We start from the raw sequence: 25,825 nt of genomic DNA, 5'->3' as shown, positions 1-25,825 counted from the left end.
GCTTTTCTTTTATATATTTTCCATTTTCAGAGACAAATTGTTCTATTTCTTTGCCGCCACATGTTCCCTGGAGTTCATCCTTTCTCTCATTCTTTCCTCATCCTTCCCCTGTTTCTCTCCCAATTTCAAGGGGTTTGACAGTTGTCAGTTTTTGCACCTTTTCGAAACGGATTCACAGACGTTGTTCTCACAGTGAAGCATTTCATGGATCCCACCTATTGTACAACACATTCCCCTATCAATTACTGATAATGACTCTTTTGTATTTAATTACATTTTAACCTGATGTTACATAAGCTTTAGACTTTCAAAATATTTTACCTGCAGGATTAGACATTCAACATTAGCCAAGCTTTGATCATTGATCCATCTGTTGGAGTATCCTCAAATGAATTATGCATGTCTCTAGGAAATTATTAGGGCTGCTGGTCTGTACATGGTCCTAAACATCTAAAGATTGCAGTGCTTTTTTTTTTTACCCATCTATTTTAATGATGATGAATCACTTTATCATGTATTTGGTGTTTTATCTCTTGTTGTCAAGTGGTATTGACTGTAGAGGTAAGATTGTGGTGCTATATCTAAAGGACTGGAGGCAGTTAATAAAACCCTTTTTTTTCTCTCAATCCTAGTTCACCTAGCTTTTTTTCTGCCTAGAATTTTTTTTAACTTTTCAGAGGTAAATGTATACTGTACTGTAGGGTTCTTCTATAGAAAATCTATATGTTCTGCTAAGAGGCTGCATGGATAACATGATTGTGATTGTTGTGTTAACTGCAATATTTAATTATTAAATGTTATTGATTATTCAAATGTATTTATTTAGGCTAATAATTAGCTTGTTAATAATTTGATAAATATTTAATAATTCGATAAATTATCTAATAAAAAGCATGTTTACCAGAATTTATTTATCAACAGGATTCTTAAAAAAATATTTTACATATTTGGCAAGCTGTACATATATTGCCAACTATGTGTTTATTATCTGTAATAAACTGCTGCCATTTGCAATTAAATAAATACAGGTCCGTATTTTAATTTTGATTTGTTTGTTCTGCAGCACGTTTTGATATAATGTTTTAATTAATTGAAAATACAAACCCAAGACACACATTCAGACGATAAGATAAAATAAGCTTACATTTGTAAAAGGGAAATTTCCAAAAAATTGACAATTTATAACTCATTATTTAAAACTTGTATTTAATAGGGAATAAATAGAAGGAAATAGAAGAGTTAGGAATGGGATAAGGACCCATGTATAAACGTACAGTATACTGTAAGCACAGGTGTCCCAGAGAGCTCATGGGTATCTTGTTACATTTTGCTTTAATGGCCCAGCTTGCTATAATCATTCGCTGCTGTCATCTTTCTCCCTACGTGACCACAGCAAGCCGTATCTCTACCAGATTGCACACTATCTATTAAATTAGTGTTACGGTGTGAATGCGATACGGAGTAGGCTTCCCCCAGGCTTAAAGGAGCAGCCTGACCCAGTCAGTGATGGATGAAAGGGGATGCTGTAAGTCGCTTTGGTGTGATAAGGCAGCTTTTCACTTGCCTTAGATTTTCATGGAAAGACACCAGGGTGTGGGAAAGAGGAAAGGAAATTGCAAGGGAAAATAAGGTTGACTAAAGAGGAATTTAAGGCAGTAGAGTAAAAATACGATACATAAGGGAGGAAAAAAAGAAACTGATGTCTTGTGAAAGGGCAGCAATTGTATGGTGCCTGTACTGCTCTTCTACCCACGAAGGTTGATGATTGTCCTGCCAGAGTCAGATAGAGAAATCACTGCTTTTCTTGGCACTCTAGACAAACCAGCATTACAGTACACTTGTGTAATCCTGTACCTCATGGCACAGAGAACCTTTATGCTAACAGTTTGATATTTCACTATTAACACAGACACAAAAGACTCCCTCTCTCTTGCTCTTTCTCTCTTTCACTCACTCTGCTTGTGCTCTTTTTTCTGTTGTCAGCATGCCAAAGCTGTTGTGCTTAGTTTATTTAGGTCAAAGATCAAAAGAATCTCCAAGCACCATTTTTTTAATCTTATATGATCTTTATTAGAATGTTGCTTATTAAGGTTTCCTATACTGTAAAGTATATAGATAGATAGATAGATAGATAGATAGATAGATAGATAGATAGATATATTGTAGCGTTTTTCCCACCGCTAGAAAGGAACTTGGAGATACGAGTGAGCTTATGCAGCATATCAGTGCGGGGTTGAGTCAGACACAGACCGACACTTTGGAGTCCCTTTTACACAAATTCGCGGACATTTTCGCGGTAGATGAGCGCGAGTGCAGTTTGGTGCAGCACACGATCGATACGGTAAACGCAGCTCCTGTTCGGCCACATCCGAGACGCCTTCCATTAGCAGAAGCTGCGTGAGATGGCTGATTCGGGAGTCATTGAGCCAGCGTCTAGACCGTGGTCTTCACCGGTTGTGCTCGTGCGTAAAAGGGACGATTCTGGGAGGTTTTGTGTTGATTACTGGCGGTTAAACAAGGTAATGCGCAAGGATTCTTATCCGTTGCCGCGAATAGCTGATGCGCTGGAACACGTAGTGTGCTCGGCTTGGTTTAGCTTGTTGGATCTGCGCAGCGGGTACCGGCAAGTAGAGCTCGCCCCGGAAGCTTGACCTAAAACTGCGTTTTCGATCGGGCAAGGGCTATGGCAATTCCGGCGCATGCCTATCGGCCTATGTAGCGCTCCAGCTACGTTTGAACGGTTGATGGAGAAAGTGCTGGCAGATATTCCTCGCAACCATTGTGTGGTCTACCCGGATGATTTGTTGGTGCATGGGAAGGAGTTTAAGGGCACGCTAGCTAGCCTACGTTTCTGGCTATCTGGTGGGCGAATCTGCGGCTTAATCCCAAGAAGTGCCAGCTGTTGCGGCAGGAGACCGTCTGGGTTGCTACCGATCCAGCCAAAATCGCTGCGGTAAAGAATTGGCCCGAACCACTAAATGTGTCGCAGCTACACACCTTCCTCGGGTTAGCCTCTTATTACCGATTCGTGAAAGATTTCGCCATGATTGCAAGCCCACTGCATGGGCTAACGAGGAAGAACCAGCCATTTCGCTGGGACAGTGTGCATGCGCGTGCTTTAGCTCAGTTGCGTGAAGCCTTGGTCACGTCTCTCGTCCTCGATTATTCTGACTTATCCCGCACGTTCACCCTCGACACGGACGCAAGCGATGTAGGGCTGGGGGCTGTATTGTCTCAGGTTTCGGAGAATGAAGAGCTTGTTATCGCCTACTTCAGCCGCACGTTGTCTGGACCTGAGAAGAATTACTGCGTCACGTGGCGCGAGCTGCTAGCGGTCGTCGCGGCTTTTAAGCATTTTCGGGCATATTTATACGGGCAACCCTTCTTGCTGTGGACCGATCACGCTTCGCTGGGTTGGCTGCTTAGTTTTAAAGAGCCCGAGGGGCAGTTAGCGCGCTGGCTCGAGCGGTTACAGGACTACAATTTCACCGTTCCGCAGGGAAACTGCATGCTAACGCCGATGCTTTATTCCGCCGGCCATGCAGCAAAGCGCATTGCCGGTCCTATGAGCGGGTTGAAGGGTGCATGGGTGGTTGCGATGTCGAACACTCTCCGAAACCCTCGACTTAGAACATTCTTCCTGCACAGTCCTCCGGACGGCCAACTAAACCCACACCCCCCCCACCCCCCCCCGCCCGTCGGTAATCAGCCGTCCGAGCCGGCGTGCAGCCGAGTTACTGCGTCGTCTAGACCATCGCCTGTAGTTGTTTCGCTGTGCCACAGCTGGATCGTGATCAGCTAAATGCTGAGCAGGAGAGGGATCCGGCTCTGCAGCAGGTACTAGGTTGGGTTAGAGCGGGCTTGAGACCGGATTATACCGTGGTCGCTCATCTAGGGCTAGAGGTAAAAGCACTCCATTCGCAGTTTACCCACCTGGCGTTGCGGAAAGGTTTCCTCTACCGCCACCGGAAACGGCCGTGCGGTGCTGGCGAATGTTTTCAAGCTGCTGGTACCGCGGACTTTGCGGGCATGTGTGCTTGGGATGGTTCATGGGCATGCAGGTTTCGGGACACTTCGGAGTAACTAAAACTCTGCGGCGTTTGCGCGCTCACTTTTACTGGCTGGGCTGTCATACTGATAGCGAACACTTTGTTCACAGATGCGACTTCTGCACGACAAAGAAGGGCCCTAACCAGCGCTCGCGAGCACCCCTGCAGGACTTTCGGGTGGGGGCACCTATGGAGCGTATGGGCGTCGACATTCTCGGGCTGTTTCCAATTTCCGATCGCGGGAACCGGTATGTGCTGATGGCCATGGATTATTTCACCAAATGGCTGGAGGCTTTTGCTGTTCCTGACCAGAGTGCTTTCACCACGGCTCGAGTGCTGGTGGTTGAGGTGTTCAGCCGATTCGGCGCCCCGGAGCAGTTACACAGCGATCAGGGGCGCAACTTCGAGGCGGAGGTGTTTTCGGCGTGTGTGAGCGCCTCGGGGTGAAAAAGACCCGCACCACGCCCTTTTATCCTCAAAGTGACGGCCTCGTGGAATGGTTCAATTGGACGCTCACCACACAACTCGCCATGCTTACCAGCGATCGGCAGAAGGATTTGGACGAACATTTGCCTCTTGTGCTCTGGGCATATCGCACAGCAGTGCAGGAGTCCTCACAGCTGACGCCAACTTTTTTCATGTTCGCCCGCAAGTTGTGCACTCCTGCGAACCTCGTGTTCGGACCACCTCCCCAGTTGGACTTACCCACGAAGCCTGGGTTGGATTATTTTTGTTATTTGAAAGACAAATCGTTCCGTGTTCACGAGTTGGCGCGTAAACACTTGGCGGATGCCGGTGTTAAGCAGCGCCGTGTGTATGACACTCACAGCCGGGGGCGAGACTTTGCTACTGGACAGCAGGTTTGGGTGTATTCCCCCGGAAGAAAAAGGGGGCTCTCGCCTAAGCTTATGTCTCACTGGGTGGGCCCCTGTAAGGTAATTGCCCAGCTCTCCGATGTTGTCTACCGGGTGCGGTTTCGGGGCGGGCGCGAGTGGTCGTGCTCCACTGAGACCGTCTCGCTTCTTATCAGCCTCACGCCAGCGAAACATCGAACGATGTGGAGGCCGGTCCGCCTCAGAGAGATGGTTGCGCCCCTCCCTCCCCCGCGAAAGGACTCCGACGTTCACAACGCCAGCGCCGACCACCGTCACTCCTCCGAGACTGAGTTCGTCATGGTGACCGGGGACGGTCACAGCCTGGGGTGGGGGCAGTGTGGCGTAGGCGGGGTTTCAGCTGGCGACCATCATGCCTTGCGGGAGGGTTCACCCTGATTGGGGAAAGGTGTTTGTGTTGGTGGCATCGGTCATGTTTGTGTGTGAAGTGTGTGTGACCTGTTGAATGTGCTCTGGTTAATGCTAAGGCTAAATTGGATGTGGTTCTCGTGTGAATGTGCTGCTCATGCTATACAAGTGCTGTGTAAAATAAAGTACTTCCAGCCATTGCATTGGGCAGCAATTAAGCTCACTCGTCTCTTCAATGTCCTTTCCGGCTGAAAAACGCTACAATATATATATATATATATATATATGCTGACAAATCATGAATCTTAAAGCACATAAAAAGGTGATTTACTTTATGTTTAGATGTTAAGATGTGAATATTTAATTTTGCACCAATATCTGTACATTCTCAACTACACACCAATCAGCCATAAAATTTACATTAAAAAGTATTAACACATTACCAGTGATCTTCGGTTATATACCAGCAAACTGATGACAGGATAATGTGTATCCAAAACCCACCCATGTTTACAAGGACCAAAAGCCAGCCCGTTCAAACCAAACCCCTTAAAAAAGCCAATACGAAAGAAAAAAAGACACCAGAATATCCGGTGCACCACAGCCCGCCACGCATGCAGTCGCCACTCCCCAGATCCCAATCTGATTGAGGACCATGGGATGAGATGGACAAGCAAGTTCGATCCATGAAGTCCCAACCCCCGCAAACCATATCACCATTACCTCTTGGATCCACTACCAATGTCCTGGTTTTTCTTTTATATTTATCAAGATTTCATTTCCAGACCATGCTATGCATTTGCTTTGCAAAAAAAAAAAAAAATCTTGAAAAAAAAAATGCTATCAATGTAATTTGTGATATATGTATGGTATTTGATTAAAAAAATATTTTAAAAAGTGTCTTTAAAAGCCTGATGAAACAAGATGAAATGAAAACTGAGTCACAGCCTCATGCCCCAAATCTAATAAAACTCTCAGCATTGCATGGATAAGTTATGTGGAGGCAGAATTAAGAAGCTGAAAATTTTAATCTCAGAGGGTATGTATCCATTATAAGCACTTCTCCTTCTATTGTGTCGTCACATGATCCCATCATCCCAATACAAGGTGCACTTAGCATGACTAGATGACCTTCAATTTGTAAGGCTTGAGTGTTGAGTAAATTTGATAACGCACCATGTTAGTGATTGAAAAAGGTTTTAGATTTTAAGATGAGCACTATGAATTTTAATAAAGATTAGGCTGATTTTCTGTACTACCCAGTATTAATATTGTGCTGCTTAATTTTTGCATAGACAGAAGTGAAGGAGTAAGTGTTGTTCTGCCTTGGCCTGGACTGCAGAAAGAAAAGAAAACATAAAAATAGTAAATATAAAAAATTAGCAACTTGAAATGCTTTAAAAAAAAAAGATTTGCTTTCACTGTTCCAGATTTGCAGCGTTAACATGCACTAGTTAGTATATAATTTTTTTTTTTTACCCCCTGTAGATGAAAGCTTCTGTCATTGTTACATGGAGATTTCCATTATTTTTAAGCTTGAAGATGAAAAAAGGTTTATTTCAGTATTGAAAAAAGGTTATAAATTACAGTAATTGTGCTGATGATACAGTGACACTTAGAAAGACCTTCAGGACTGAAAGAAACATTGTCTACTTTCTTGTCTTTTTTAAACAGGAATACACAATAGATGTGTTCTTTAGGCAGAGCTGGAAAGATGAGAGGTTGAAGTTTGAGGGACCAATGAATATCTTGCGTCTCAACAATCTGATGGCCAGCAAAATCTGGACTCCAGACACTTTCTTTCACAATGGGAAGAAATCAGTGGCACACAACATGACCATGCCCAATAAGCTCCTGCGTATCCAGGATGACGGCACTCTGCTTTACACAATGAGGTGAGTCCATTTATACTGTACAGCATGTGATATTATATTCCATATATTGTATATGTGATATGATATATGCTGTAGAATAGCAAAAACCTTTAGATGGAAGATCACACAGTCCTGACCATTTAGACCTGTTTGAACTGTTTTCCGATATACATTATGAAACATATTATCACATTAATTGAGAGCATCTTTCTAACTGGTAACTTGATATTGAAAGCATGACTGCTGACCCAGTGGTTTTCTCACTGTTTTATAAATGATGCTTATCCACCTCCTGATGTTTGTCTCATGCCCCACTGGTTATACAACAAATACAATTTTAGAGTCCTAATATGTAAGCAGTAACACATGACCGGCCATGGTTTTCAAAAATTATCCATGCTGGGGTGATACAGTTAATTATTTTCATGTAGCAACATTCAATTTAAACATGTCACAATGATTAGCAAAACCCCAATAAGGCTTAGTGCTATAATGGACCATAGTTGATCTGTGAACCATATATATCACTCCTGATATTTCAGTATGCATGTGAACCGTGAACTAATTAAAGTTTAAGTTTAAATATTAGTGTGTAAAATACAGTTTAACTGCCACTGCATGTCATTATATTTGTCCATCATTACTCCACAAATAATATTATTGTTTGCCTAAACGGTATCTCTGGCACAGACTAGACTGCTATATATATATATAAAATAATAGCATCAGTACTAGTACTCATACTGTAGCTCTAACATTTAGAACATTTATTACCCGCCCAAAATACAGTTTTCTAGTAAAAAAAAAATGCTTACTTAATTTTAAGATGCTTAAAATTATCCCAGTTACATGAAAACCACTCAAACTGTCAAGACTGTCTCTACAACGTTGCACAGACTGACATTTAAACTCTGATTGGCTGTGTCTTTCCTAGCACATCAGTACCTTCTTCTTTTCAACAGGATGGAATAAAAAAATAGCTTATGTCCACTTTGTCTCATATTTTTATGACTCATCTTGCACTTTAATTTACCAATTAAGCAGTTATTTAAAGTTGGACATCTTAAATACTATTTTCATTTACGACTAAGTTATATATAAGGAATAAATTGAAAGCATTTTTTGATGATCCAAAAATAATCTAATCAATGACTCACAAACCGCGATCAAATCCAAACTGTAAGTTTTGTGATCCATTAAAACTGTTGCCTGTTGAAACTATGGCTCATCTCTCTGTCCGCATTTAAAAGTCAAGGCCATTAAAATTCAGCATCCAATACTGTATTCCACCTGCAAGTGTGCCCTCTTGTAGTGGACAAATTAGTAGATATGTGAGCTTTGCAGAAATATTATGGCAAATGAACATATTGGTTAATACATCTGGTAATTTCTTAACAGCAATTAATCAATTATTCATTAAACACTTGTTTACAGTTACAGGTAATGTTATGGAATGTTGTTGATAGGTTTACTTACACTGTGGCAGCTGCAAGCAGTTGTATTTTGCTAAAGTTAATATGATTAAAAAATGCAGCTTGTCATATTATTGAGAAACCAGAAAGTGTTAAATTCTCGGTACTCATGTGTTGAACTTGCTGTTAATACTGACAATGAAAACTCTTTCCATAAATGTTAGACAGATGGCTACTTACAGAGGAAAAAAAATCACATGAATTATTGTACTTGTATTTATTAGATACATGTATTTATATACAGTAATAAACACTTTATATAAGTATTAAATTCTGCAAAAACATTTTTCATACATGTTCCTGTGATTAAGCTGTTACTATAGAAATAAGAGCATTAAAATAAACGTGTGACTTATATTACAGTCAGAACTACTGTCAAAGCTGCTCTGTTTAAGAAAAAAAACTAGGTTTAATCTAAAATTAACCAATATTATCGAATTGCTGCTACTTGTACTGTCATATTTTTGGATGGATTTTAATGTAAAGCTAGCAAAAATTAAAAGAAGAAGAAGAATAAATCTTGAATTTGCACATTTAGAGAGCTGTATAAATGCTCTTTGTCTTTCTGAGGGCAGTACAGTAGAACTGTCTTTGTTAATATAATGTGACTGACCTTTTCAAAGAGAATGTTTTTCACAACAAGATATTAGCAGTTAATGTCTTTTATAGAGAGAGTCTTAACATGGGAAAAAAAACACAACAATGAATCATGCTTTATTTAGCTCATGCTTGAGAATAAGTGTTCTTTGTCTATTGCCATCATATGTGTTTTTATTATGAATGGCACCCACTTTACCTTATACTTAAATTTTTTTCTCCTATTAAATAATAGCATGCATTTCTATATTCATGCCTTATATTCACACTAAGCATATACAGTATGTTGATGTTTGACACAGGTTGACAGTGCATGCTGAGTGTCCAATGCATCTTGAGGATTTTCCCATGGATTTTCATTCCTGTCCTCTCAAATTTGGCAGCTGTGAGTTCAACACTCTTCATTATTGATTAGCATGTCTGTAAAGCTTTTTTAAAGAGATAAAAATTTTATTGTTTATTTTAGGGTTATTATAGTATTATCTGATTACCGAAGTAATTAATATTTGTGACTTACATTCTATAGACGCATATACCACCACAGAGGTGACATACACCTGGACAAAAAATGCCTCAAACTCAGTGGTGGTGGAGGGGGAGAGCTCCCGATTAAACCAGTATGACTTACTAGGACAGACTGTGGGAAATGAGACAATTAAATCCAGTACTGGTGAGTGGCTCTGCATATACTTCAACACGCATCACTTTGCTACTCATGCCTTTTTGGGTTTGCCTTTTTTTCTTCTTACATATTACAGGGAACATACAGTAAGTAGAAATATGATTTGCACCAGATGGTTGTTGGAGCAAGTACCACATTTCATTTTCTCTTTTGCAAATTGTATACTGCCTGCTCTGGACTTTGCTGAGCAACGCAGCCAGAAACACTTACATTTATTTTTTACCACCCACTTCACCTCCACACCCCTTTTTTTCTTGCTCTCAATGTATTCATGTGGCCTGCGGCGCTGCTTTTCGTTCGTTGCCATTTGGCGGTTCAGTAAAGCGAACAAAAATGGCACAGGGTGTAGCGGCAAAACCCTTGACAAGACATTCTACTTCTGCTGAGCACAGAAAACCCCCAGTACATCACCTCGCTGGATTTAGAGACAAGCATGGTTGGCATTCCACAGGAGAAAAACAACATTCTGTATCTCGTTGTGATTCCTCTCTATGTCTGTCTGGTTGTGCATGTCATTGCTTCTCTAGTTTCTCCCTTCTCTACTTCACTTCATCTGAGCCAGCAGCTGTATAGACATCAGGGAGGGAAACGCCTACACCTGTCTATATCTGTCTGCCTCCGACGGAGTCTGTTAAATTGTGAGAGGTATGAAAAACAGGCTGGAGGAAAACAAACAGAATTCATCCCATGCATCCAGATTGCACAGAATGAAACTAAAAGCAGAAATGTGCTTCCTTTGTGGGTGCTTTTATAATGGCAATATAGTATATTAAATACAAGAGATCCATCTTAGCAATAACACTGCTTTGCTAAGCTTATGAGGTTTATTTGTCTACGTTGCGGTGTAAATTTGAAAGGGTCATAAATCAATTACCCTCTCATTTAAATAAACTGTACAACACCATGAACAAATGCTTTAAGTGATTTAGAAACAGAAACACTGCATAAGCTTGTGTCTTATGTGTCTAGCGGTGGCAAATCGATCCTGTCACTGACTGAACCTTACTCTGTAGTCACCCTGGAGCCTCCTGGCGCTCCCAAACACACACTCAATTACAGACATCTTCTTCTAAAATGCATCACGTGTTTGCCTCCAGCTAGACAAGGTCATATAAAGGTCATTCTGCTCCTACATTCGGTCCCTTTTATTATCATCTGATTGTCCAGCTCCACATTGTGCGAATTCAGTTAGTCAAGCTGTTGTGTTGAAGATGAGTGAAGCCACTTTATGGACAAAATTTCCAGCAGCACTGCTCAAACGTCCTCAAGGGACAGTTTCTTTAAAGACTATTCATTTAGAAAAAAACGCATGCTGTGAGCAGCCAGAATATGCACATATTATTACAGCACATGGATATAAGACTTTAGGAAAAAAAACGTAAAAGCAATTCTGTCCTAAGGCTTTCTCTGTGGGTAAGACGGGTAATCTACTGTAGTGATTGCATAGTGTTAAAGTAATAATTTATCATGAAAGCTTTAGCAGAAAGTCTAAAAATATTGTACTAAGCAAAGTGTTTTTTAATGGCAGTTTATTCATGAATGTTTAAATTTGCTTGAAATTATACTCTATATCAATTTAATTATGCTAAATAAAGAAGATGCTTTGTTTAGTATTATTTAAGGTCTTTTTTAAAATGCACAATGTTAGGACAGAATTCCCCTCGCACTTGTTTTCAGTCTTTTTGGGGATCCGTGATCATGCTGAAAGCCACAGGATTTACAAAAATCTGCAGACAGACAGTTTTTTTCTTTGACATATTACCTTCTCAGTTTAATTAATGAAAAACCTTGATTCATCATCCCATGTCATTTGTTATCTCTGATTGCCACTCCATGCTTTTTGGCCTTTGGTTAATAAGAGTATCTATTTTGCTTTGCCTGTCTACAAAATCTCTTTCTCAGCAATATTGTGCCCTAGAACACCATTGAAGAGCACTTCTCACAGCTCAACATTTATTGCCAGACTACTCTGCAAGATGCTGAGCAATTATTTGACTGGGTTTTTTTTTTCTTTTCAGAAGCTGACCTTTAAAATGCAATCATGTTGTTGAATCTTTAAGAGAATTTTTTTTATTATCAAACCTCCTCTTGAGGCGTGCATGCTTTTATAATTGCTATTCAGTAAACCTGTGTATGTGCTAATTATCTACTCATGTCGCATGTCTGCTTGATATAGTCAGTGTCTGATTTAGGATCAATTTATGAAATTAAGATTTTATTTGAGAGCCTAATCTAATTTTTAGGAGACAAAATGTAAACCTTTTCATAACAAAAACCAGATGAATTTTTGTAAATTCATGTCAATTCACTGTGGACAGATCACAAGAGAACAGTAGTGCACACGATAGTACAGGAGAGCTGTGTTTAAAAACCAGACCAAATGTGTAACATTCACGACTGTATGACAGTTGAAATGTTTTATGTTCACAAGCGTTCTTGTTATTGAATGCAACCCATATTGAATCAGTACTCTCGTGCTGGGCAGGCAGAGGCAGTAGAGGAGAACATCTACAACTGGATTAAAGATTGCATCCTATTTTTTTTTTAAGGCTGACAGTCACCAGTTGTTGCTGTCTGAATAAAACTTGTTGCAAAATAAAAGCATTAGGTGCAATGGCAACCACTGTGAAAGTTTAATTTTATAGATAGCATTTTATAATGTTAAACAGAATTATTTTCCATATAAATATACATTTAATATCCATTTAGAGCAGAGTTTGAAGCCACTAGAGCATTTACAGCCATTTAGAGCAAAAAAAAATAAATTTGTGGAAGGAATGTACTGTTTTGTATCAGGGTCTACAATTATTAGTTTTGTCTCACAGGACCTTTTTTTTTAGATTTACAAACATGACTGTTGCTGACGTTCAAATTTGAGTTTTATGCAGCAGCTTTTAATATAATTATGCCGTTTGCCATTCTTTTATAAATGTAAGCTTTATGAAGTGTCTGGGCTATGGATTTCCCAGGAACAGCTTCTTCAGTCACAGAATCAGCTAATTTAAAGTTGGCTCTTGATGGCACCTTTGACTCTTTATGCCATCTTTATCCAGATGCTGACTGTTGGATGGCTTTATCCTTTAAAAAAATGTATGTACTGGTATTTCAGTTTTAGATTCTTACAATCCAGAAAGTGTACAATTCTAGGGGTTGGATGATTGTTGATGACGTAAGGCACTTCTTTAACGTTTTATTTTTCCCAAAACATACATTTTAGAGAGAAACATTAAATCAACTTAGACAAGGTTCCTGACCTTTAAATGAAATAAGAAAAGTGTTTTTGGGAAAACGCTACCCTGAACTAAATGATTGATCTGAAATGATTTTGAATAATCTTGTCAAAGGTTAAGCCATGAATAATTTGTATAATGAATAATCCATTTAACTAGTATTGATTGATTGATTGATTGATTGATTGATTGCAATAGTTAGTGTAATATATATATACAAAAAGTTAAACATGTTCAGACTTGTTCAGGTATTGCTAAAGTGTAGATAAAGTGGGTTATAAAGGGATTCTGATGCTAAGTATCCTGAATTACTGTGTGAAAGAACAAAGCCAGACAGAATAAAAGTAATCATCTGTGGACGCTTTTAGTTTGCATCTTTTACTGTGGCTCATGTATTCAAAGTGCAGTATTGGGTAATGTGAGTTGTGTGAAAAACCTTATATTATATTAGCTTTGAATTAAAGGAAATGGAGATGTTATTACATATATTGCCAGCCAGACTGGTGGTCAGCAGTTCATTCATCTATTGGCAGTGATTTGTGTATTGTATAGCTTGTACATAATATAAATTTTCATTTTTGTGTAAAAATGTAGTTGTAATGTATGTAGTTTGAGGAAGTATTCATTTATAGAAAGGTATTTATGGAGGTTTCTGATAATGATATCTATCTTTGTAGCTTGTTTCAGTTGGTTATACAGAACCCGACAGTAATCTGGTTTAGTAGTAATCTAACTCTATGCTGTAAAGCTTAAAAGGTTACCTGCAAATATGGGATTATTCCACAATGTGGTAATATCACATAGAAAAAACCTGTGATAGGGAGTTTGTTTTCCATCAGGCAGTTATCGAACCAATAATAGTCCTATAATTATGACACTTATCCTTTTTTATTATGATTGTTTGGTCTGTAGACAGAATGCCACTGATGGCCAGTTCTTTAATTAAATTGTCCTAAATTTCTAATTATCCAGTCCTGGATATAAACTAATTGTTTTAATAGAAAGCTGTTAAGGTTTCCAGAGAGTGGATAGATTGGTTTTAGGTTATGTTTTTTCAATAAAATCTGGTAAAGGCTTTTGTCGAGAAATGAAAAGGAACCAAAGGATGAAATAACAAGAGTCATGTAATTTTGACTATGGGTAGTACTGTTTTTCTCAGTCGCTTTGGAGCATTTTTCAAATCATCCTAACTGCAATCACACCCGGGATAGGATCCGGGCCTCTGGCGACCCTCGACAGGATAGTAGAGATGGTGTCTTTCTCTTGATGTACCTACTGATGTTCCTGTTTGCTATGCGACAGATTCTCTTACACAGCACTGAAAGATTCTTTCTGAGTATGTTATTCATCCCCTGCAGACACCTGCTGTGACGTCCTTACATCTATCCATGGCAGCCAGGTATTTTAGAGAATTGGTTGATCATTTATTGATCTATAGTAATGCTAAACAGTAAACATTTTCCTCTATTGGTGATATGAGAGCAGCTTATCAATTGACAGCTATTTCAACCATTTTGCATGCAATGACAATACAATACAATTAATACAATGAACTAATACTTTGATGTTTTGGGGTGAGACCTTTCAACACATAAGCAGTAAAAAAAAAAGTTGCATGAGTGCATCTAAAGTTTGTTTAAAATAAATTACTTTTAAGATGTTCCTGATGTGAAATTTCTAGTTCTTATTTGAGAAACGAACCAAAGCGACCAGAGCAACTATACTGTAAGTATAAGGGTTATTTTTTCCAGCTTTTCAAATTTGTTTTTAGTTCTGACAGGGAAATAGAATTTAATTTTTTATAGTTTATTTTAGTGTGCTAAAATGCATAATCAGTTTTTTTTTTTAATATTTGATGAATTGTTTTGCACAACCAAAAGGCAAGTCTGGCTGTTGAATTGTATTGGGGCATGCTTTTAGCCGGAATTTGTCCTGTTGATGAAGTGGCCAGACATGTTGATGTTATTGGTAATCAGATTAACTGATAGAAGGTTCAATGAGTTCATTTGCAATATATAATAATAAGATGGTATTGATGGTATGACTTTGAACACCAGAAATTCTTTTACATTACCTGATGACAATGATTACCAAATTATCTAGTATGTTTATAGCCATTTTATGAAAAATGATTCAAAAACAGAAAAAAAAATCCTAATGTGAAAGACCTACACAATACTAACAAATGCTTTTTAAGCTTTTACTAATAATGATGAGATACTGCTGTTGTACCAGTGCATTAAGTTTGCAACTGTCTGAGTTACACATTTTCACTATTAAATTAGCCTATAAGTGAATAACTAAATTCTGAATAACAGTCATAAAGAAAAATAATAAACATTTATTGAGGTATTTGAAGACTGGCAAGATTAAATTAAAATAAAACTAAATTGGCTGATTTTCCTCACACCAGAATCAAAAAAACTCAAAATACAAATAAGTACAGACAGTTAAATTAGCAAAGTCATTCTGTAAGAACAGTTTGAGCAAACTGAGCTAATCAGGTTTGGCACTATGTACTAGAGTACTCAGAACAGCTTTCACTTAGATAATTGCCCTGGCCTGGAAAGATGACTACAGCAACCATAAAAAATGCATGCCTGCTGTAAGTCACGTGTGTGTTCTGAATTTCCCCTATCATATTTATCTCTGTCTGCACATTGTCAGGTATGTTAATTGTTTTAGGTAGCTCATGATATATCAAAAGCAACTAAAATTCGTATCATAGTTTTAAGAAAAATCCTCTCCTTATTGTCACAGTGCCACCCCATTCAATGATGACACATCTGCATTTCAATCATCGATTGCCATGGTGATGGCATCTTGCAAGGTGGGGGGTAGGGGAGTGGGATGAATGTGCTCATTAATGGCAATTAGGAAGGCAGATATTTGTTCTTGTGTACATCATAAGTGAAAGTTAAATGAAAAACTATGAGCACATGGACTGTGGAAACGGCATATGTCATCTAAGAGAGACAAAAGAAAATGTCTGAAATTTGGAATGATTTGAAAAGAAGAAGAAGGGCATTCATGCAGAGGACGAAAATTCTTTTACATTGATGTTCCAGTCACAATAAAAGTCCCACAAATAAATAAAAGATTCAGGTGAAAATCATGTGCAACTCTGTGAAATGTAAGTTCAGTCAAATTCATTGTTTTGTTTTGTAGTCGTTTTTGTGCATACACAGAAGACAAGAATGAATCATATAAAGCATGTACAGTAAATGCAGGCCGATAATGTCCTAGGTTCAGATTGAAAAACACTCAAGGAGTGAACATGACAGACAGGAATGATAAACAGAGGGAAGGAGGGCGTAAATTTGCATACACGGAGGCCTAGATGCTGCTGTCTCTGGCGCATACAAATCTGTTACCACATAAACTCTTCTGTTTCAGGCTTATTCTCCCCTCCCCATGCACAGTTATAGATGTCTAGTGGTGCGGAAAGTGGCGGTTTCTCACGACTTCATCATGGTTAAAATACACACACCGTTTCCCATCCTTCATACATACTGCTGTCATCTGTGACCATGTGCAAAACAATTTTCATTTCTGTATCATAATTGCAACCGTCATGCCAGAAGGATTTAAGGCTTTCAGCTGAATTCTCTACAGACACACACGTCCACTGGTTCCTTAACATGATGCATAAAGTAGACAAAATAAGCCTTATATTGATTTGTCTTAGGTTTCCGTTTTCAATTAATTAAAGCATTTAACATTGTAAAAGACAATCAGGGGAGCATTATAATCTCACTTTGTGATCCATTCAGATTCTACAGATTTATCTGTATATTAGAATGAAACAGACTTTTTAAATGGCTAATTAAGCATTAGCTCATTAGACAGAAAGAGAGTGAGATGTTTTCGTGAGTGAGGGAGAGGGGGAGAGCCCATGAAAAACACTCTGCTAGCTGGTTTGTGTATTTTTTAAACCCTCATATCCTCTTAACATCCCTGCACTGTGTACTGGTTGTAGGTTGGTATAAACTCCAACATTTACGCCAGGAAGCACAACAAAATGCATATACAGCATACATATGAATATATTCAGTGTGCCATTTGAAATCACACTATTACTTTCACTTATGTATAAAAAGCAGTTTGTACCCCTTTTACAACAACACTGGGAGAAACATGGTAAATTTAATTTAAATCATAGACAGAAACTGAGCACTGAGACTAAAGGATTTTATTTGGGTTAAAATCTTCAGTGTAGAGTAAAGAAGGAAATGTAGAGGAAGGATGCTGACAAAAGAAAGGAAAAATAGTGTATGGTAAAATCTCTTTGCAGGCTCTCAAAGGAGAGGAGTTCCCTCATTGATGGGTGACAGAATCAAGGTATCCTCCATCATGTTCAGAATCCAGATAGCTTTTCGCTATTCTGTTGCCATGGGCAACACACACATCTCTCTCTCTCTCTCTCTCTCTCTCTCTTTCTTTCAGTCAGTTTTGTTGACAGTTTTCCATGAGGGATCCTCTGTTCCAAGGCTGGTAACCTGCCATGTGTCTGTAGCTCTGAATACTAATTAGTCTCTTAGGCTATAACAATATACAGTCAAACCCCAGACAGTGTGAAACAGATCATTATTTGGTGATTCCTAAATTGGCAATAATGGAAGAAAGCATCAGACCTGACCATTAAACATCTGGTCAAAACTCCAGTCCTTTTCTTTAGACCATGCAGTATGTTTATGATGCATTACTTCCTCTCTCACACTTTCTTTTTTTCAATTTGCAGGCGAGTACACTGTGATGACAGCTCACTTTCATCTTAAGAGAAAGATTGGATATTTTGTGATCCAGACATACCTCCCGTGCATCATGACGGTCATCCTTTCACAGGTCTCCTTTTGGCTCAATCGTGAGTCCGTGCCTGCCAGAACTGTGTTTGGTGAGTATTGTAATGAGTAATTTTCCTGTCCATTCTAGTGACATTATACATTGGGACATGTGATGATGGGATGTATGGAGAATATAGTATTAGTTTTACAAACTTAATGGGCAAAAACTTGGTAAATGTAGGTCTGAGCCCTAAAGCGAAAGGTGATTTTCTGTAACCCAAACTACATGTTGACTTTCAATTTTCTGTAATGCTAGATCAATCTGTCTCTCCATTTCAAAGCAATTTTTTGTGCATTTAAAACATGAACAACAATCCAGTTAATGAAAGATACATTTTTACAAGTCAAGCTTTCAATATGATGCATATCATGTATGTTTTAATATAATGCATCATGTGAAATAATAGAATGGAATAAAATCTAATACAGAGCAAAATATCTATTTCTTGTAAATATTTTATAATTGTTCTAGAGAGAAAGTACAAAGAGATTATACAGTGGTGGCATCCTGCTTGGAATCCTATTTATTATAGATCACATATCTTAACAAATTGTATCATAGATACATTTTATGATAACATCTTTTAAAAAGACTATATTTTTAAAACCGGCAGTTTCCTGGTGAAGCATGATCTCGGAAACACAACAATTCATCATAGAACCTATTTAAGGATATGTGCATTGCTCATGATTGTAATCTTCTACATTTCATTGGCTGACAGTTGACATTTATGTAAAATCCCTTTTTGAGTGGTCCTAGTCCTCCATTTTTGATCAGCACTACTCTTGTCTTGGTGTTCCACATTTTGCTGATCTCAACATCCAGATTTTTGTATTTGCAGTGTTTTTCCAGTCTCCTTGAGCCTGATGTTCGCTTCAACTAAATCAATGTCAGCAGCTATCTCCTCTTTTACAGATGGTTGGCTAGAATCAACTGGTCAGTGAGGATAGGCACATCCCACATGAATGCTGTCTTGTCAATAATGACTTTGTCAGGGACATGTTCATGGTTCTTGTCAGGTACTTCCCTCAGGTGCTTGGTCCAGTGGCTGTATCTGGGCACATTGTTGTGTCTGTGAATGTACTCAGATTGTGCAGGCATCATGCAACCAGTCACCATGTGGCTGACTTCTTTTTACTATTATTGTTATTATTACTATTATATTGGTATTACAAACATTATTCTTATTAATAAGAATACCTAACATGTTATGTTAATTAAAAAAACAATAACACCTTTACACTGACAGTCACTTGTCCTTGTCCAAGAAGATCATGGCCTCGGCTGATGCTGACAGCTGTTCTTGGAGGACTCGCTACTGCAGTTGCTCGATAGTTCAGGACTGGAATTTCCTAGTCTACCCGAGCCTCCAATAACAAACTGGACTCCGTATGAACTTATTTGTTATACTGAACTTCCAGACAGTATACTGTATACTAACACACAGTATAACTACAGATCAATCCCTGCTATACTGTACGTTCTCACCCAAATGAGGATGGGTTTCCTGTTGAGTCTGGTTCATCTCAAGGTTTATTCCTATTACCATTTCAGGGAGTTTTTCCTTTCCACTGTTGCCATCGCCCTTGGCTTGCTCTTCAGCGACAATTTGATAATTTTGATTCATACACATTCACATTTCATACGAACTTCCATAATACTTTTGATAGTGTAAAGTTGCTTTGCGACAATGACAATTGTTAAAAGCGATATATACAAATACAATTTAATTGAGTTGAAATTGTCCCATCCAACTCTAATTCAGTGCCATTGTCTAAGAAACAGGTGCATGATACTTTGGCATGCTCTCCTGGTCACACCACAACACCCACTCCATTCAATGAAATGGTAGCATGGAAATGTGCGAAGGGTGTCCTTAATCCACATCTTTAAATCACTTGTCGAGAAGGGCTATGTGCCATAGATAAACCTGTCACAGCTTATTTATGATTTGTGATGGGATTTTATAGCTGCAGGTTATTTTGCGCTACTGCCCCGTGATTCCTGCTTATGACAGAGATCCATGATAATTAATCTGCTGTGACACTTTAGTGAAAAGTATTGGTTAGCTGGCTTGGCTTAAGAGGAATGTAGATTGGAATATTTGGGGGACAAAAATATCCATGTAAAGTAACCTTTTAGAGCAAGAGAATTTTATTTTCTTTGTTGTAAATATTTTAGAACATTTAGAAAATTTGACAGCAAAATGAGATGCATTTTTGCAGTTTTGAGAAAAACAGAGGGTATTTTTTTAAATAAACAAATGTAGTACTGCAAATGGATTTTCATCTCCTATGATGTCTAAGACAGCTTGTTGTGTTTGTGGTAATTAAGAATGTAATTTAGTATCAATAAAATCTATGTTAAGGTTTATATATCAAATTAGATCAAAGACAAGTATTTAGTCATATAAATAGTGTAAGGGCCATATTCCATTCTTGTGATTTGTTGTTGTGTTTATTTTTATCTTATTAGTTAAGCATTATACATTAAGTTTATTAGTTAAACATTATACATTAAGTCTATTAAGTTTTTTTAGTTAAGCATTTGGTATTAGACTCGTAAGTTGTATTGTGACATCATTTCATAAGTTGTTCTGTGACATCATCCCACAGTTGTGTAGCTGCATGTCTATCACGCACGTTAGTTGTTCAGTTGTTGTTAGGGTTAGCGGAAGATACGGAAGTGTGGAGAACAAAAGCGTTTGACCGTAATCTGCTGTAATATGCTATAGTACCGCAAGCTGAAAGATATAACAAATAAGTTGTTGTAACGATATTCAAGACCGTAATCTACCGTAAGCTACAGAACACAGCAAACGACTTGTCGTGACTACAGTGGATTTATACAAGAAACTGTAACAACCATTGTACTTTGATGTTGAAAATAAAACAAAAGACAAAGAAATCAACGGACGTCTGGAGTCGTGAGTAACCATGTGTAACAACAAAGATACGCGTCAGAACTTGTATATAACATGCAAGTACAAACACAATTTTTTTAAATAAGGTTAAGGATTATAAGACATATTGGAAGCAGTATAAAAACTTCAGTTAACATCAGCGGTTTAGTGGTTAGAACTGTCCGCATTCACCGTCCGGGTTTGATTACCGGTCAGGTTCGGTTCATGCCTTTGTATGCATGAAGTTTGCATGTTCTCCCTGTGCTTTATAGGTTTCCTGCGAATACTCCGGTTTCCTCCCACATTCCAAAGATATGCTAATTGCCGTTCCCAAATTGCCTGTAGTGTGTGTCCGTGCCCCAATGTATACAGGATAAAGCAATATAGACACAGAGTGATTTAACCTTAACCTTCTCTTCTACCAGTTTTAGTTTTAGATGTAATTGGCAGTCTTAATAAAAAGGCAAAATAGCACTCTTATCATAGAACAGGTATACACTATATAATGTCCAGTAAGACTGCATTTACACCTGTGTTCCCATTCCCAAGTTCATAAAAGTTTAGACAAAAGTTTGATATATGTACATTCTAGAACAATACTGAAGAATTCCAAATAAAATTACACATAAAGGATTAGGTAATTAAGTAATAACCACGACAGTCAATTGTTATTTTAAGACATAAAGGTCAGCTGTTCTAGTTTTTGCAAAACCCACCAAGCACCATGATGAAGCTGGCCTTTATGAACTCCATCCATGGAAAGCAAGACCAAAAGCTACCTCTGTTGCAGAGGAGAAGTTCATTTAGAGTTACCAGCCTCAAAAATCACCAATTAACAGCACCTCAGATTATAACTGTTATGAAGGCTTTAAGGAGCAGACACATTTCAATATCAACTGTTTAAATTAGATTATTGTTTATTTTGGCAATCAGCAGTGTTTTACAATGTATAAGGAAATAAAAATAAGGAACGACTATGGAATTATAAGGTGTGTCCAAACTTTCGACTGGTTGTGTATTTAAAAAAATCCCAATACAGAACAAAAATAGCGGACATAAGCAGATGGAAAACAGCTTCCCACACAGTGGGTGCATCTCATGTCTCTTATACACAAAGGTTGTCCATGAAACCAATGAAATAGTAGTAAAAACTACAAACTAACTCACAGTGTTTACACTTCAGTATCCCATATAGCCTTGATAGCCTTGTGTGTGTGTGTGTGGGCGTTGTTTTAACAAGGTGCTGAAAGCATTCTTTAGAAATGTTAGCCCATATTGATAGGATAGCATCTTGCAGTTGATGGAGATTTGTGGGATGCACATCCAGGGCACGAACCTCCCATTCCTCCACATCCTGGTGGGGGCCATTTTAGTACAGTAAACTCATTGTCATGTTCAACAAACCAATTTAAAATGATTCGAGCTTTGTGACATGGTGCATTATCCTGCTGGAAGTAGCCATCAGAGGATGGGTACATGGTGGTCATAAAGGGATGGACATGGTCAGAAACAATGCTCAGGTAGTCTGTGGCATTTAAACGATGCCCAATTGGTACTAAGGGGCCTAAATTGTGCCAAGAAAACATTTCCCACACCATTACACCACCACCAGCAGCCTGCACAGTGGGCAAGGCATGATGGACCCATGTTCTCATTCTGTTTACACCAAATTCTGACTCTACCATTTGAATGTCTCAACAGAAATCGAGACTCATCAGATCAGGCAACATTTTTCCAGTCTTCAACTGTACGATTTTGGTGAGCTCGTGCAAATTGTAGCCTCTTTTTCCTATTTGAAGTGGAGATAAGTGATACCAGGTGGGGTCTTCTGCTGTTGTAGCCCATACGCCTCAAGGTTGTGCGTGTTGTGGCTTCACAAATGCTTTGCTGCATACCTTGGTTGTAACGAGTGGTTATTTCAGGTTATTTCAAGTTGCTTTTCTATCAGCTTGAATCAGACGGCCCATTCTCCTCTGACCTCTAGCATCAACAAGGCATTTTCGCCCACAGGACTGCCGCATACTGGATGTTTTTCCCTTTTTACACCATTCTTTGTAAACCCTAGAAATGGTTGTGTGTGAAAATCCCTCATGAAAATTGTGAAATACTTAGACCGGCGCGTCTGGCACCAACAACCATGCCACGCTCAAAATTGCTTAAATCACATTTCTTTCTCATTGTGACATTCACTTTGGAGTTTAGGAGATTGTCTTAACCAGGACCACACCCCTAAATGCATTGAACAGGTGTTCCTAATAATCCTTTTACGTGAGTGTGTGTGTATATATATATTGTAGCGTTTTTACGCCGGAAGGAATACTGGAGAGACGAGTGAGCTTATTTGCTACCCAATGCAATGGCTGGGAGTACTTTATTAAGCACACAGCATGTAAGGCATGAACAGCACCTTCACTCAGGAGCCTACATCCAATTCAGCACTAGCTTGAACTGGAGCACGTTTCACACGTCACACCCCCCTCACACACAACAGGGCCGAAGCCACTAACCAAAACACCTTTCCCCAATATGGTGAACACACCGACATTCCCGCAAGGCATGCTGGTCGTCAGCCGCCGCCCCGCCCACGCCACACTGCCCCCACCCAAACTGTGACCGTCCCTGGTCACCATGACGAAGTTTGTTTTGGAGGCGTGGAGGCGGTCGGCGCTGGCGGTGGGAACGCCGGCGTCCTTTGGCAGGTGAGGGATGAATGCGAACGTAGTCCTGAGGCGGTCCGGCCTCCACAGAGTTCAATGTTTCCCCGGCGTGCGGCTGGTGAGGCGCAAGACGGTCCCGGTGGGGCAAAACTCGTGCCCGCCCTGCCAACCGCACCCGGTAGATGACATCGGAGAGCCGAGCTGGCTGTGAGTGTCCACGCCCATTCGCCCCATAGGTGCCCCCACCCAAAAGTCTTGCAGCGGTGCCCGCGAGCGCTGGGTGGGGCCCTTCTGCCTGGCGATGAGCGGTTCACAGTTCCACAACCCGTGGGAAACAGTGGAGCCGGTGTCCACGAGCGCCCGCAGTAAGACGCCGTCCGGCACACAGTCGATGTAAAGCCCCGCGGGGCTCCCCAACCGTCCACCCGGCGCTAGGTTAGCGGCTGCTGGTGTACGCTGTCCCTCAGGCCTGAGAACGTTAAAGCGGTAGTCCGGCTGTCCCTCAGGCCTGAGAACGTTGCAGTGGTAGTCCGGCGGTCCCTGGCCTCGGCGTCGTCGTGGAATCTCGGAAGCGGTGTCGAGGCCTAGCCGCGACGGGTAGCCCTGTCCCCGGCTAGGTTCACCTACCAAGCGCCACTGAGCTGCGGGCGGTCGCTCGTCTCTTTCGCCGCGATGTGCCGCCATTATGGGCTCAGCGCGCTCGGCCTCGCGCAGCGCCTCCTTACGGTCACCCGCGCCGTCGCCTCGCCGCGAAACGTCGGAGAGCTGCTCGTTGCCTAGCCGCGACGGGTAGCCCTGTCCCCGGCTAGGTTCACGAACCGAGCGCCACTGAGCCGCGGGCGGTCGCTCGGCTCTTCCGCGGCGATGTGCCGCCGATATGGGCTCAGCGCGCTCGGCCTCGCGCAACGGCAGGTCGCTTTGCCGGCTAACAGCGCACGGAGCTGTATCTTGCTCCGGCGCTTGCGCAGCGCCAGCCTCCGCCCCGAGATCCAGCGCCGGGATTTTTTTGCTTCCCGCTCCGCGTTGGTTGACGTGGTGTGCTCGCGCTAGCTCCGCCAGGAAAGCGCTTCTTCTGCGCGAGTAGTCGCTCCGCTACTCGGCGGCCCGCTTGGATTTTTATAAGGTCCTCCTTTGTCCTCTCGAACCCGTTATTCTCCATCCCACTTCTGACACCAATGTAGCGTTTTTACGCCGGAAGGAATACTGGAGAGACGAGTGAGCTTATTTGCTACCCAATGCAATGGCTGGGAGTACTTTATTAAGCACACAGCATGTAAGGCATGAACAGCACCTTCACTCAGGAGCCTACATCCAATTCAGCACTAGCTTGAACTGGAGCACGTTTCACACGCCACAATATATATTGTAAGTTAGGGATATTGTAAAAGATTTAGTGGATGTCATACTGTACATACAGTGTTTGTTTCTGTTCAGACATTTTTGGGATAGGAAGACAATTATATTTTTAGTGATATTTTAAACACACCTATCACACACACCTGTGTTTTCCATGTAATGGTCTCATTGTTTACAGCTGTGCCTTATACTGGTGCCAATCTCAAAAGACAAACTTTTTTAATGTGGCCTCAATTTCAACATTCTGTGGGTATTAAAAGCTGGTATTCACCTTTGTGAATAAGTCATTCCAAGTTCATCATCCAAACATCCATAAACACACAACATCACTTAATGGACAAGCAGCGCCACCTAGCCCTGGCGCTGCTCGTCCATTAACGGACGGTGGCAGACAGTCAGATGTTGCTCGTGAACTTTGTGTGTCTCAAAGTGTCATCAGCAGACTTGCATCAAGACACAGAACTAATGGCAGAGTTCATGACAGAGTTCATGGAGTGGAGCCCAGTGAGTGACGGACCGCAACGGTGACCAGTACCTAAGGACCTATACACTTAGACATCGTTATGCAACTGCCACACAGCTGCAGGCCTGTTTCTGAGATGCCAGGGGTACTAGGCTTTCCAGACAAACCATTCACAACCGACCCCACATCTTTGGCTTGAATGCCAGACGACCGTTGCAGGTGACTCCAGTGACACCAAGACACCGCCGTGAACGTTTGCAGTGGGCACAAGACCATGTAATCTGGATAATGCAGCAGGGGTCTACCGTTTTGTTCACTGATGAGTGCCAGGTCACCTTGCACAGAAATGATTTGAGAAGGTGAGGTGAGTGATACGCTGAGGTCAACATGATCACCACGGTTTGCTTTGGTGGAGGAGGTGCAACAGTCTGGGCAGGCATCACCAGTCAGTGCAAAA

At 40.4% G+C, this 25,825-nt stretch overlaps 1 protein-coding gene across 1 annotated transcript in view; it reads left to right on the top strand.

Moving 5' to 3' along the window:
• Positions 1-25,825, top strand: part of LOC128532259 (gamma-aminobutyric acid receptor subunit alpha-2) — a 60,149-nt gene that overhangs the window by 22,774 nt on the left and 11,550 nt on the right. The window contains exons 5-8 of the mRNA XM_053506500.1: positions 6,965-7,185; positions 9,536-9,618; positions 9,760-9,903; positions 17,887-18,039. Of these exons, the coding sequence (XP_053362475.1) occupies positions 6,965-7,185; positions 9,536-9,618; positions 9,760-9,903; positions 17,887-18,039 (601 nt within the window). The remainder of the gene's footprint in view (positions 1-6,964; positions 7,186-9,535; positions 9,619-9,759; positions 9,904-17,886; positions 18,040-25,825) is intronic.

Source organism: Clarias gariepinus, chromosome 10 (assembly GCF_024256425.1).
Source record: "Clarias gariepinus isolate MV-2021 ecotype Netherlands chromosome 10, CGAR_prim_01v2, whole genome shotgun sequence".
Taxonomy (NCBI): Eukaryota; Metazoa; Chordata; class Actinopteri; order Siluriformes; family Clariidae; genus Clarias; species Clarias gariepinus.
This window is presented reverse-complemented; position numbering and strand designations above follow the sequence as displayed.